At 40.2% G+C, this 14,302-nt stretch overlaps 1 protein-coding gene across 5 annotated transcripts in view; it reads right to left on the bottom strand.

Moving 5' to 3' along the window:
* DIP2C (disco interacting protein 2 homolog C) overlaps nucleotides 1–14,302 on the bottom strand; it is a 307,518-nt gene that overhangs the window by 119,665 nt on the left and 173,551 nt on the right. For all 5 annotated transcript variants that reach the window (XM_021528799.3, XM_021528801.2, XM_021528802.3 and 2 more), the window contains one exon: nucleotides 11,983–12,093. In XM_021528799.3, coding sequence (XP_021384474.1) covers nucleotides 11,983–12,093 — 111 coding nt within the window. The remainder of the gene's footprint in view (nucleotides 1–11,982; nucleotides 12,094–14,302) is intronic.

Genomic DNA, 14,302 nt, shown 5'->3' with positions numbered 1-14,302 from the left:
CGGGGAGGAACACTACACTATAAAATTTTTATTTAGTCAGAAATTGAGCTGGATGGTTTTAACTGGCTCAGGGATAATATAAGTCTCTTTGAAGCTTTTCATGAAGCCTTTTCTGGGGAACATACTTTCTCTCCTCCTTGTACAAATTTATGCATACTTAGAACAAGTGGAGACTTCCCTCTATGACAAGCTCCCTTCTCCTACTCATTTCCTTTAGGGAAAACTGTATGCATGATCCTTTTAGGTTCATCTGTCTCCACAAGAAAGTCAGTCTTCTTTTCCTGAAGCAAAAAACAATTGTTGTGTGAATGAACAAGGCCAGCCATTTCCTGCTCCACATGTGGAGCCCTGCTGCAGCATCTTGTGTTTCTCTACAGCTGCTAGAAGAGCACTCTTCCAAAGAGAGCATTCTCATCTGGCATGGAGCAAAAGCCTGACTCACCCTACCCCTTCCACCCCATGAACAGGGATGCCCCATTCCTTACTTGGGCCAGAGTGTCCTTTAAAGCTCTGAACTGCAACTCAGACATTTGAAATATGCTACAAATTCCTATTCCTCCTAAAGACCTTTGCAGCTTTTAGCAAATTAACTTGCTCCTTTCCCCTTAGATCTTCTTTTTTAAAATAACAAAAACCTATTCAACAAATTACAGTTGCATCCTCAAGGTGGAGTGCTTATTAGGGCTATTTTCCCCCCCTACATAAGTCTAATTTGCCTCAGCAGCTTTCTTTATTAAACATTAGCTGCATTTGCTCCATAGGCATGTTAAACACTCAAAATACTGTAAGCAAAGCAGTACCTCCTCAGAGATCAGGGATCTGGGTATGAGTTCTGCATAGGTCACAGAACAGGGTGCTCCTCCCACAGCCAGCAACAGCTACATTAAAAAGTTCCACATTATAAAACTGTTCCTCACAGCCCTTGCATAAAATGCCTCAGTACACAAAAGAACAACATTATGTTCTTTTGTACTTAAATCAGGTCTTGTCATTGTGTGTCAAGTAGTTCTCCTGCATCTCATTTACCACGCAGCCCTGTCTCTTTTTGAGACAAGAAATTAGACTGGATATAGATGGGAGTCATGCATTGCTAGAATCAAGATTTTAGAATCTGTTTCTGCCTCTGTTTCTGATAAAATATATTCCTTCTTCTGGTTTTGCTCACTTTTTCAGTTTCCCAGGAATCATAAAGCCTTCATATGCAATCACCAGCTGTTTAAGAAACACAAATATGAAAAAACAAGCTGTTGCCTAATTTTTTCTGTACAGATGCAGAATTACCTAAGAGAGTCCCTATCATCTTCTGCAGCCTGGTTTGCCTGTTGTGAGGTAATGGTACTACTTCCATCCCTCCTTTCAGGAGACATACCCCTGGAAGAATAAAACTGCCTGGAGACAAACCTAGTTGTGATATTAATTCATTCATCTCTTCCTTTTGGCTCATGTAATTCCTCTCATTCCTCTCCCCTGAACTCTTTTTGTAATCTTTTTTTTTTTTTCTTGTTTTGAGCTAGCCATTGGAAAAAAATATTTCTTTGCATTAGTAGCCAATTTCTGGTAACATGATGGATGACACAACTGGGAGTAAGACAGGCCTAAGGCCTGAGAAGGTTTTGATTCCATGCTTGTTACAGGATAGCTCTCAAACACAACCAACTCACTCAGAGAAAGGCAGATTATCAAGATCAAGAAGGCTGATGCTCTGCTCTAATGAGTTGAGAATGCCAAAGGATTTTTAATTAGAGATTATTTAGGTACATATAATATATGTCTCATTTATATTGCATTAGAGGATCAGCCCTGAAGTCAGGCATTTAACAAATAAGTAAAGCCACAAATAAATCTCTGTCATAGGGAAGCAAGTACCTGGGATGGCATCAAGGAAAACAGCTGGAAGAACAGACAGAGGAGATAATGGAAGCAAGGGCATTTTCTGCTGCATCAACACACAGTGCAACAGAATAATAATAATAATAATAATTCCTGTAATAACTAGAAATTGCTTTGCTACTAAAACAATTTCTAGTTATTACAGGGAAACAGCTGATACTATAGGAAAAAAAGCATTATCAAAGGTGAATTTTGGCTGAAAATTCTGGATAAGATGATGGTAAGTATAGCAATTGTATGCTGAGTAATTATACAGGGAGAAGGTTAGTAATTTCTGTCTTACAGGAAACCAGTAGTTGAAAGCATGAAAGTTACTTCTGAGTTTAATCAGACCTTTGTCAGAGCTACCATGGAGACAAAGGATACACTAAGAATTAATTTCCTAATAAGCAGCCTGTAAATACTCTGAATAGAAATAACTTGGTAGCTACATTTATTGGAAATGCAATCAGGACGTGCTAAATAGGGTGAAACATGGTAAATGTGGTATCATCAGAACTGATTACAGTTGGGTTTTGTCTTTTTGTTGTCCTGGCTGACGTCACTGAGTCATTTTCAGGCAGAAACAGGGCAAGTGATGTCATAAAAATTCTGTTCATCCAACACAGATCAGTCTCTTGGAAATCATCTCACCACTGGGAATGTGAAAGTGAGTCCATATAATAACAGATCTTTGCTGGGGGTGATGCTATAATGAAGCAGTCTCAGAAAACTTTCACAATCTCTCTGGGTATTAAGATAGGAAAGCACATGGCCCAAACAGTGTGACACCTAATTTCTCTCCATCTGGAAGCAGGTGTGCTATTAATTCTGAAATATGGCATTCACAATAGTCAACACATAATTGAATGCAAGAACAGCTGCTCTAAGATAACTCTCATTTATAGGAGGGCTGTGGAGGTTTACTAACAGAAATAAACTGTTGCTTACCTTTCAAGAAACAACTTATGTGTGCAAGTTTCAGTCTTTGGGATATTTAAGCTATATATATTAGCTCTCTGGCTTTACTGGGAACTGGGGATACATGGAGATGCAAGGGAAACTTCTGCTGTCTTTTCATGAATTTGGGGCTGAGTTTTGTTGATCTGTACCATTTTTGGCAGTTAAAAGTCAGTGGTTAAGAAAAGATGTGCATTCCCATGAATGTGCCACTGTAAAAGGCTTGTATTTTCAAGGATGCTGCAGCCAACAAGCCCCACTGGTGCAGGAAGCTGCTCCTTGCATTCCCTGAAGGACTGTGCCATGCTACAGCCAATGCTGAGCACCCCCTGAGCATCTCCTATCCCCACCTGCTGCACATGCACAAACCAGATGCTCTCATGTGGTCAGAAAGCTAAACTCTAAGGAAGGGAAGCATGGCTGTCATCTCCCACTTTGGCTGGCACAGCAGTAATCCATAATTCTGAGTAGAAGGAAGAGAGAGGCTGAACACGTGGCTGGGAAAGCTGCATGGACAGGATGTGAGACACAGAGCTCACATGCTGGAAACAGAGGACACCAAAACAGATTGAACTCTCTGACTCCACAGCTAGTTTTGATGAAAGGCATAGTTTTTGCAGTAATCTGGATTCTTCTGGTATTAAAATAAAGTTAATTTTTAAATTTTTTTCTCAAAACTCTGAGAATTTTTAAAACTTGTATTATCTCTACTCATAAGTGAAATAAAACCCCAACATGCAGGTCTCCCACTAATAATTTCCATCCCTCCATTTATTTATTATCTCATTTGTAATGCACTCTGGAAGTCAGCTTCACACAGTGATCTCATCTCAGGCCCCCTTACCATGCAATCTGAATTAAACTAACTTTATATTTGTTTCTCTCTGGAGATCCTCAAATAATTTTTCTCAAGAGCTCTATACTTATCCTCACAAACTTTTTGTTCTGGATCAAAAGCAAGGATGTGGTCATATAAACTACATATTTGGCAGCATTTTTCTTCGACTTCTTTTTTGTCCTGATTAAGTTGTTGCTTGAAATTTGTAAGCAAGTTAAATCAGATAGGAAATTAAATAATTTCTGAATAAGTCCATTTACAGCTAAGTTAATGATTTCAAATTAACTTCTACAAGTAGCCCTCACTCAAATTTAAGGTTAAAATATTGTTTTATGATCAGTCACATAAACATTTATATGCAGTCCCATTCTAATACATAGCACATTAAACATATTTTTCCTTTCCCCTTATTCTTTGGAGAAATGCTGAATGATGAGGGTTCAGTAAAAATGATTCCTCAAATCTTCCCATTCCATCCTTTAGCATGCACAACTCTCATAATGTCATAGTGTAATTATTTTTTGTCAGTTCTGGCAGGATTGCAGAATGATATCTTGACTGCTTCCAAAACCACAAAACATAACTAACTTGTAGATTTTCAAATCACTATGAGGTAAGCTGTAAAGACAAAAAATGTAACCAACCTTTGTTAGAGTTCATGCACACACCTACCTCATGGTAAATGAGAACAAATACATGGTGAGACAAGTACTAAAGCTCTTAGAGCAGAGCAGCTCAGCTAAGAAAGGTCTGGTGCCAGCATCTCTAGGACTTGGGTCTACAGGGAATGTTCTTTCATTCCTAATTATCATATTTCAAATGACCCTCAAACCTGGCCTGGGATGATTTGTTCTGAAGTTTAACAATTTCATGCTCAGTATAAATAGATCTGTCTTTTCCCCTTTGAACACCAGTGTGGGAAAGGTGGCTCAGGAGTTTGATCTGTGAGAGGTGTAGTCAGGATGCATTTGTTTTGGCAAGTATCTCCTATATTAAGATCTTAAGTCTTTTAAAAGAAGTGCTGAGTGCACTTGAAAAATGGGCTGTTCCCTGTAGTGGTGGGATCTCTGTGGCAGGGGCTGGCAGCTCTCCAACGATGTACCAGACCGATTTTTTGGTCTCCAAGGTGTACGAGACCAATTTTTTCTTTCTCACCTCCACCACCTATATTTTGGGGGAAAAAAAGTCACCAGAGGAGTGTCAGAAGGGAGGTACTCTCCAGGGAGCGCAGGTTCCACAACCACCCTAAACCCTTCCTCCATGATACCACCTGAGAGATGTTGATTCCAAAAATGGCATTTCTCAAAACACTCTATTTCTCAGCTCCCAGCTTTGTGCTCACCTACTGCCTCTCCACTGAGTCCATGCAGTGCATGTGCTCTCTTTTGCTGGTCTTACTTCTGGGACACCATGAACTTCCAGACACAGAGGCAGCACAATTTCACTTATGCTGCTACCTCCCACATCATTCCTGACATCTGGAAAAGTCAGATTTTAGAGCTCATTGTTCTCACTTTTATTAAGGATTACACTGCTCCAGGCAGTGCTCTGGTCATCTTCAAGGCCTATTACAAAGCTCATGAGAAACAAGAGGCTTAATAACCTTGGCCCAACTCATTTATCCCATCCTTATCTCATCAGAGGAGAATTCTGGTGCAGTAGAAATCATAGAGACACTATCTCACGCCTAACACATCCATATGCCTTTGAATATATTACACCACATTCCTTAGCAATTAATGTTGCTCTTTTTTAAGTTTTTAAATTTTATTGGTACAGTGCATATTTTTTTTGTTATCCATTCTGGTTTAAAGTTGGTTTTTATAACTGACAAGTGTGGAAACAGTAAAAGCCAGGTCCTGGCACACAAGTTTTCTCTGGTTTTCAGCATTGGGATGGAGAACCCAAGCTTCTGGCTTTGGCCTCATCTAAAGACCACAGGGTGTCCTTTTGGGGAAATGAAAGTTGGAAAGGACCTGATGTTTCAGCTCCTTGTGTGCTGATCGCCCAGCTGAGGGAGGATAATGCTCTCATTGTCCAGAAGTTGCTGAAGGTCTCTGAGGGAGAGTCGCTCTCTGAACCCCCCAGACAACAACCGGCTGGGAAACAAAGAACTGGGGAAATAAAGAACTTGGGGGGGTTTGTGGTGACCAATTTGTGATCCCAAGGACCTGCCCCGTTGCCCACGGGCTCTGTCAGCTGCTGCTGTGCTGCTCTGCAGCCTTTACGTGGCAGCAGAGCCCAGCTCAGCCCCGGCCACCACCAGGGCAGCCACAGCAAGGCCAGGCGCGGGCAGGACGGCCAGGCCACCACAGGGCTGCACTGCAGAGGGGCTTTAAGCACCAAATCAGCTAAGACCATTCTTCCCAAAGCAAGACAGCTGATATGGTGGCGTTTTAAATAATGGTGGCAGAAACTTCAGGTTCTCCTATGAGGGTTTTCAGTGTTAGCAAGAGCAGAATGCAGCCACTGTTACCAGCGAGCAAACAGGGCCCTAGTGCCAGTAAGGAGGGACAACAGCCTCTGAAAATGTCAGTATTCAACTGGGTCTGTCATTCAGACAGCAGCGAAAGCTAGGCTGTTCAGGCTACCCCCTTGCCTAATCCACCACAAAATTCCCATCTCCTTATCTCAACCCACCATTCCAAATCCATGGATCTGCAGCTTCCAAAAGTACTTGAGAAACTTAGTTCCTAAACGGCACTAAGGAAACAAAAGCTGTGTGGCCAACTGCAGCTACGTCTCCATGTCCATTATTCACTCATGCTGCAGTCTGTGCCTGACTCTGCAGTCCCGTGAGCGGAGCAGGGTGATGCTGACATCTATTCTGCATGCAGAGTGCTGGGCAAGCCAGCATTCCTCTGCCTCAGCTCTCCTGCCTCAAAATCCACTGGGCCAGAAAAGCCTCTTGGCAAAAGTTACTGATCCAGCCTACAGCACCATTTGGCTTCAGTGTCATCTTGAGCCCCCAGATAATGTTATAGCACAAGCACCGGATAAAGAATGGCAGTTGCTAAGAGAAAAACATTGCCGTGATCTACACTTGGCAAACCTTTCCAAATACTGTTTCCAAATGTGGAAATACTATGAGATTTTTTTTAAAAAAACAGTAGTAAACAAATCAAGGAATGCTTTTGGATGAATATCAGCTAAACTATTTGCTACATTTGTATAATGAAAATAATATCACTTCACCCTGCACTAATTCAGTTACTACACTTTATATCATTTTCTATTTCTTTAGACATCAGAAAAATGATCAAAGCTGACATTTTGAAACATAGTGGTTTCAGGCTCCCTTCCTGTATAAAAAGAAGCGGCCAGGAAATATTAAACCTTTATGGTTTTAAAGAATTAGACTGAATTTCTAGAGTACAGGCTGAATTCTAAAATCCAATTAGCTTGAAGCAAAAAATATCCCAGGAACACTGAGGGGAAAAAAAATAGTGTCCACAAACTCAAGTGTCAATTTTATTTAGAATATAAAATCATAGAAAAGCAGGTTTTCAAAATTATAGTGCTGAAAAATTTAGTTACCACATTAATGAAATATTAATAAAAATAATAATAAAGATTGAAATAAGAAAACAGATAGGGATTAAAAATGTCACAGTTTGACATTTTGCATAATACAAGAGAATAAGTTGAAGGTGATATTAGTGGCAGCAATGATTTTGAGTCTCCAAAGAGAGTTCATTAAACAATCTTTGCTGACATCTAAATCCATATAAAAAGCAAAGGCATGGAAGGAGAACTGGATGACTTTCAGAATCTTAGACTTCCAGTTAGGAAAACCTTACCAAGAAGAGACAGAAAGGGACTTTGATCAGAATTGGAATGGGAAATTTATTTGCAGATGTTCATTGAAATAAACTTTGCAAAAACAGTAAGGAAGGGAAATATTTTCCTAGATGTGAATTCCTTATTGGTTAAAGAGTGTGTATTCATTTTGTTTTGGGCTTTTTCCAAGTAGATGTGCCAAATATGATAACAAACACTCAATCTGGGTAACAGCTAGGATCTAACAATCACAATGTGATCAGAGCAGAGATGCTGAAGTATTAAGCACAGTAAAACAAGCCAAAGACTTCTACCTGAAGCAAATCTGAATCTGAAAATATGATAATCAGAATGAAATCTGATTTCAAGTTTGCAACCTACAGTAATAATTGAGTAATTAAGAGACCAAGAAAGAAACAGACTTCACAAGGGCAATAAATAGAAGGGGAATACATAGTTTGGGTTGTTTGAGTTTTTTTCCCTATGGTGGAACATTCCACTGTATCTTAGCAAAGCTCCTCTGAAATTAAATTTGAAGACGATCTGATGACTTTTAAAAATTGAAATGTATACTTACATTTTCTTTCACTGACATTTGCTACATTTGGTTTTCTATTGCTGGAGAGCTTGGTGCCTTGCTGAGGAGTCATGCTATACAGCAACCAAGCCAGGAATTCAAAGCCTTGCCAGAAGTCCCTAAAACACTGTCAAGCTTCTCGGTTTTAACACTGAGGACATTTTCAGAGCAGCAAGACCTGAATTTATAGTATAGTCCTGACTCTCCTACAGTGAGACTCCTGCACTAATAACAGCCCTCTACACTGAATTCCTTACTTTTCTTCTCAGTAACAAAGTTTATGCCTTTATTTTTACAAATATATATATATATATATATATATATATATATATATATATATATAATTACAATTGCCCCATCCCTAAGACAGGACCTCATGTACCATTTCACTGAACAAATGCCTTCCTTTTAAGGCAGCAAGCAGCAACTGGAAACAAGAGGCAGCAACACCAACTCAGAGCACTCTTGTGGTCTCAGAAGAGGCATGCAATGAAGATATGCAGCATGTCTCCTTTTGCCCATCCCCAAATTGACCCAACATCTTCATGTACAAATGGCAAACACAGCTCAAGCAGATGATTTTTGACTCACAGTCAAATGCACATGTTTTTAAGAGAACTGCTCTGGCAAGTCACAGCTTGGAGATTTGAGGACCATGTGTTGAACGCCCACAAAATAGACAAGTTCAGGAATAGTATTTTTTTTACCTATTTAAAAACTGGGTAGAAATCAGACCATTTATAGTGTAATGTTGGAGAAGCTTCTAGGAGCTTATATATCAAGGAATTATTACGCAGATACCACAACCATTATTCAACAGAAAATTGGCAACATCTACAGTATTAACCCAGGGTTTCTGAGGGGAGGAGGGAGTTTTAAAAATTTATCAGAATGGTCTGGACACACATGAACTTTCTCTGTCACATTTATCATTTAATTTTCCTTTAAATGGGACTGGCAAGCTCTTTGAGTAATGGAATGAATCAGAGATATGTTACAAAAGGTTTAATAAGGAGTTCTCCACAATTTTCCAGTTGTGTCAGCACAATGAGTCTGACTTCATCCAGCAAGAGGCATCTCTCAAACACAATCCAAAGCCTCCACAGTCAAATTTACTTTCCTCAAGACCTCCCATAGCCATCAGACCCTGGCTTCTGACTCTCAGCTTACCAGGGTCTCTCTGCCACAAAAGTTGGTGGGTGCTGCTGTCTATGGCTCCATAATTATGCAGCTTAATCCTGAACCCTAAGCTTCCTAATTCTGAACCAGTCTGTGGCCTCAGGCTGCTGTCTGGGAAGGATGCTCATACTGCAGCAGCCCCTGAAGCAGTTCAAACAACAGCTGAGCACACCTAGCCTTTATCATGATAAGGTGTATTACACACAGTTTATACCTTCAAATATAAGAGTAAAGAAGTTTCAGAGCTCACTTTTCCTTTATGGAGTCACAAAATTGTTAGGGTTGGAAAAGATAATATTATCTAAACCAATCATCAATCCAGCACCACCATGTTCACTACTCAACCACATCTCCAGGTGTCACATCCACATGCCTTTTGAACACTTTCAGGGATGGTCATTCCACCTCTTCCCTGGGCAGCCTGTTCCAATGGTTGACAACTATTTTGATGAAGAATTTTTTTCCAAATATCCAATCTAAACCTCCCCTGACACATTTCCTCTTGTCCTATCTCTTGTTACTTGTGAAGAGAGGCTGAACCTCACGTGTTTCCAGTTTCCTTTCAGGGTGTTGTAAAGAGTGATAAAGTCTCCCCAGAGCCTTCTTTTCTCCAGGGTAAACACCTCCAGCTCCCCCAGCTGCTCCTCATAAGATGTGTGCTCCTGACACTTTGCCAGTTTCTGGACCCCATGCCCTTCTCTGGACATGCTCCAACACCTCAATGTCTTTCTTGTGAGAAGCCATTATAAACCAGTTTTAAACCAATCCCTTCCTTCACTTTGTGTTTTAGCTGGAGCAGTATCATGAAGAAAGCTGGATCCCATACACTTGGAAATGAGTTATTACCCTTCTGTTCAGCTCTGAAATTAATTTTATCTTCCTTTAATCAGTGCTTCTATTTAGGGCATAATGATGTTCCCAACTTGCTATACCGCAAATTAAATATTTTTCTTCTAGTATTACTAAACTAGAATCAGTGCAGTAAAATTCAGCTGTGCCACAGAACCACAGACTGGAGTAGGTCAGCAGGAAACTCTGGAGACCATCCAGTCCAACTCCCTGCTCTAGGCAGGGTCATCTACAGCACATTGCTTGGGGCCACATCCAGTGTGGGTTTTAATAGCTCCAAGAATGGAGACATTACAATTTCTCTTGGCAACCTGTGCCAGTGGAGAAAAAAAAAGGTTTTTTTAGGCTTAAATCAATTTTTTCATATTTGATTGAGTCTGACAAGCAAGAGACATTTCTAAACACATTCCATAGCCTCCACAGTCAAATTTACTCTTCTTGAGACCCTCCATAACCATCAGGCCCTGGCCTCTGACTCTCAGCTCACCAGGTTCTCTCTGCCACAAAAGCTGGTGGGTGCTGCTGTCTGTGGCTCCCTAATTCTGCAGCTGCAAGAGAGGCAGCACCACATGAACCAGTCTGTAGCCTCAGGCTGCTGTCTGGGAAGGATGCTCATACTGCAGCAGCCCCTGAAGCAGTTCAAGCAACAGCTGAGCACACCTACCCTTCATCCTGTTAAGGTGTAGAAAATGCAGCACATGCAGTTACACCTTCAAAGGTAAGAGTAAAGAAGGAAGTTTAAGAGCTGCCCAGATCCCTCTGAATGGCATTACACATGTGTGCTGTATCAACTGCTCCTTCCAATTTAGTATCATCTGCCAGTGTGTGAACAGGGCACCATTACACCTGCAAAGTCACTAATGAAGCTATTAAGGGCTACTGGAGCCAGTATTCACTCCCTACAGTACCCATCAGAGACTGGTGTCCAGCTGGACTTTGTGTCACTGATCACAACTCTCTGAAGTCAATTTCAGCCAATTTTCAGACCACCTCACTGTCCACTTATCTAATCCACATTTCACCAGGAGGATGTTATGACAATGTCAAAAGCCTCACTGAAGTCAAGGCATCCAACTTCCACTGCTCTTCCTTCAACCTCCAGGGAAGTCATCTCATTGTAGAAGGTCATTAGGCTGATCAAGCATGAACTGACCAAGATACTAAGGATCTTTGTAAATCCATGCAGTCTACTCCCAGTCACCACCTTGTCCTTCATATATTTAAAAAGAGCTTCCAGCACTATTTGCTCTATAACCTGCTCAAGAGATTGAGAAGAGACTGGCTGGCATATAGTTTCCCAAATCCTATTTCTTGCTGTTCCTGACAACAGAAATGAACTTTCTTTCTCAGTCTGCAGAAACCTCTCCTGACTAACACAAATTTTTGAGGAGTTGAAAGTGGACTTACATTGGTCAGTGGTGCATACCCATCATGTCCCACAGACTTCTACTTGTTCAGTTTGTTCAAATATTCCCTGTCCCAATCCTCCTGCACAGAGGGTAGGTTGTCATTGCTCAAGACTTTCCCATGGTTCTCAAATGCTTTGGTTTCCAGAACTCAAATATCATCAGCACAGACAAAGGCAAAGGATACATTAATTATCTTGGCCTTTTCCATGCCCTTTATCACCTGGTCTCCTGCCCCATTCAGCAGTGGGACCATGTTTTCCCTACTCTTCTCTTTTTTATTAATATGCCTGTAGAAGGCTTTTTTGCAGCCCTTCACACTCACTGCCAGATCCAGTTCCAGCTGTATTTTGGCTTCACAACTCCACCCCTACACACTTGGACATTGTCTCTCTATCCACACAATGAATGTTCCCCATGTATAGCTACACGAGTTCACAACAAACTGCTTTTTAAAAAAGTGAGGAACAGAACAAGGCATTTCAAATTTTCATTCCAGTTCTGGGGTCTTCAGTCCCACTCACCCGATCTGTAGCGCTCATCCCGTGACCCTGAGGACCTGCGACGGTGATACCGAGAGGAAGAGGACGGAGTGACAGGAGTTCGACGTTCTTGTGGTAACGCCTGGTCCACCCCTGCATTAATGAAAAAAAAACCAAACAGCTCATTGAATTTTGGAAGATTTATAGTGAGGAGGAGTTCAGCATACACTAGGAGTAGAAAATGAACATTCAGTGCCTAAAGCACATCGTGTCAATTGGTTACACACTACTTGCCTCTGGTCAGCTTTTCTGATGTGGTTATTTTCCTTGTTCTCTCTAAAAAACCTTTTTTCCAGGGTGATAGACAACATAGAAAGAGCAAACAGACAGTAAGCATGGCATTTTTTTATTTCACTAACAAATGATTTTTCATAAAGTAATATTAAGGAAATATTTTAATGGGCTAATAAAGGCAGACATCATTGAAATGGATAGTGAAATCTTCCTGCAAAATGGTTCCTAGGAAAACTAAGTGTGTATAATCTAAAACCTCGTCTGGTTGGATGGCGTCAGCTGGTGACAACACAATACTAACCTATGGAAACTAGCTCCTGTGGGAAGGAAACTATAGTAATATCTATAGTCATTTTTACCTAGCAATGGTCAGAAAGTAAACTATAACCGCATGAAACCAGGCTGAAAATAGTGGCCTGTTCCAGCAAAACGACAAAAATAGCCTTGTAAACCTACAGCATTTGAATATGCTGAGCCTAAACAGCCAGTATTTTAAGATTCAATCCTTTTATTGATCCCTTTCCCATAGTGAATTTGCTTTTTTTTAAAATAGCGTTTTCTTGAAAACTTCTTAAACTACAGTAGTAATATAACAGCAGCATTACATATCAACACTTCTAGAAACTGATGTTCTTTGACAACTTCTAGAAAAGAGTGAAGGCAATGACTTAAGCAGGAAAGTTCAAACAATAGGAAAAGAAAGCAAACCTGCATCTGTAATAGTGACATGATGTGGTTCCCTGCTCTCTTCCAGAGAAGAACTTGAGCAGACAAGCCCAGCTGATGCATTCAGCTTGGAGCCAACAAAGCACAGAGCCTTGGGTGTGTGATGCACAGGGGTAAAGAACAGGAGGAACCTGACAAAATTAAATTCATTATTTTCTACAGTTTTTACCTTTAAGAAGTATTTACACACTAGGTGTAACTGTAAGAACACAAGTAAAACTGGCCCCTTGCACTCAGGGCTCAAATGCAGGACTAATAACTTGAAATTGGATTCAACAAAGCAATGCTTGGAAAAATGCTCATATTTTTCAATTAAAACACAATGTAAAAACTCTCCACTACTATTTCCAAACAGTTCAATGCCAGCTTATTGGAGAGGGATAAGAGTTTACATTTGTGGAAACAAGAATTCTTATGTAGACTACAGACCAACCGAAAATCCTGTGATTACTTCAATCAGTCTCAGTTGGGTTTCGATGGACTCTTAAAAAAAGCATCTTTTGAAAAAAGTTGGCATTGTATGCTTATTTCTTTGTGAAAATAAACTGCACTGAAAATCCAGCTTTTCTCTTAAATCTTTGGATTATCAGCAATGTCAAGTCTGCTTTGATTTTGTGGAGGAATGGCTGGTTGGCTAAAAAACGTGCTTGGAGTAAAATCTCATAGGCGCCTACAAGACAGAATGAATCCATAAATTTTCCTCTACTCAGATTGTGATTAATAATTCACTCTCTAAAATCAAATAAAATGTCTTAATTTAACTCCTCTGTCTCCATACTACAGTACTGCATAATTTCACTTCCTCTCATTTCCCTTAATATTCTTTCAGTCAAGTGAGCCTGACTTCTAAATCACTGGAATAATCAAAAGGAGTACTTTCTACTTTCTTTTGTATATCAAAATAAATACTTTCTCCTCCCTTTTATATTTAGAATTCTTCCTTATTTGGTAACCCTGAAAATGAGAAATATACAGTTAATAATAAATCAAATTTTGACTGAAATTTTTCCAAAAATTATGCTTCAGTCTGTATGAGATGCTAAGCACCATTAATCATCTCAGTCCTCATTTACATCGTCAGGAATTACATAATTTCTGGAAACCACATATATTCACAAAGAAAACCACACACAAAAATTCTACACCTAATATTGATGCTGTGTGTGACAGAGGTTTTGCAAAAGCAGTACCACATTTCCCATGGCAAGTGACTTGTGTAGAGCAATGGCATGTGGAGAAAAATAAAGATAATTGAGATGTTGCCACTGCAGTACAACATCATGATGATACAGGAAAAGGGGATTAACTGCCTCTTCCAAACAACAAAAACACATGCAATAGG

This window comes from Lonchura striata, chromosome 1, assembly GCF_046129695.1.
Source record: "Lonchura striata isolate bLonStr1 chromosome 1, bLonStr1.mat, whole genome shotgun sequence".
Classification (NCBI taxonomy): domain Eukaryota; kingdom Metazoa; phylum Chordata; class Aves; order Passeriformes; family Estrildidae; genus Lonchura; species Lonchura striata.
The sequence above is the reverse complement of the archived record's forward strand: the minus strand, read 5'-3'. Positions and strand labels throughout refer to the sequence as shown.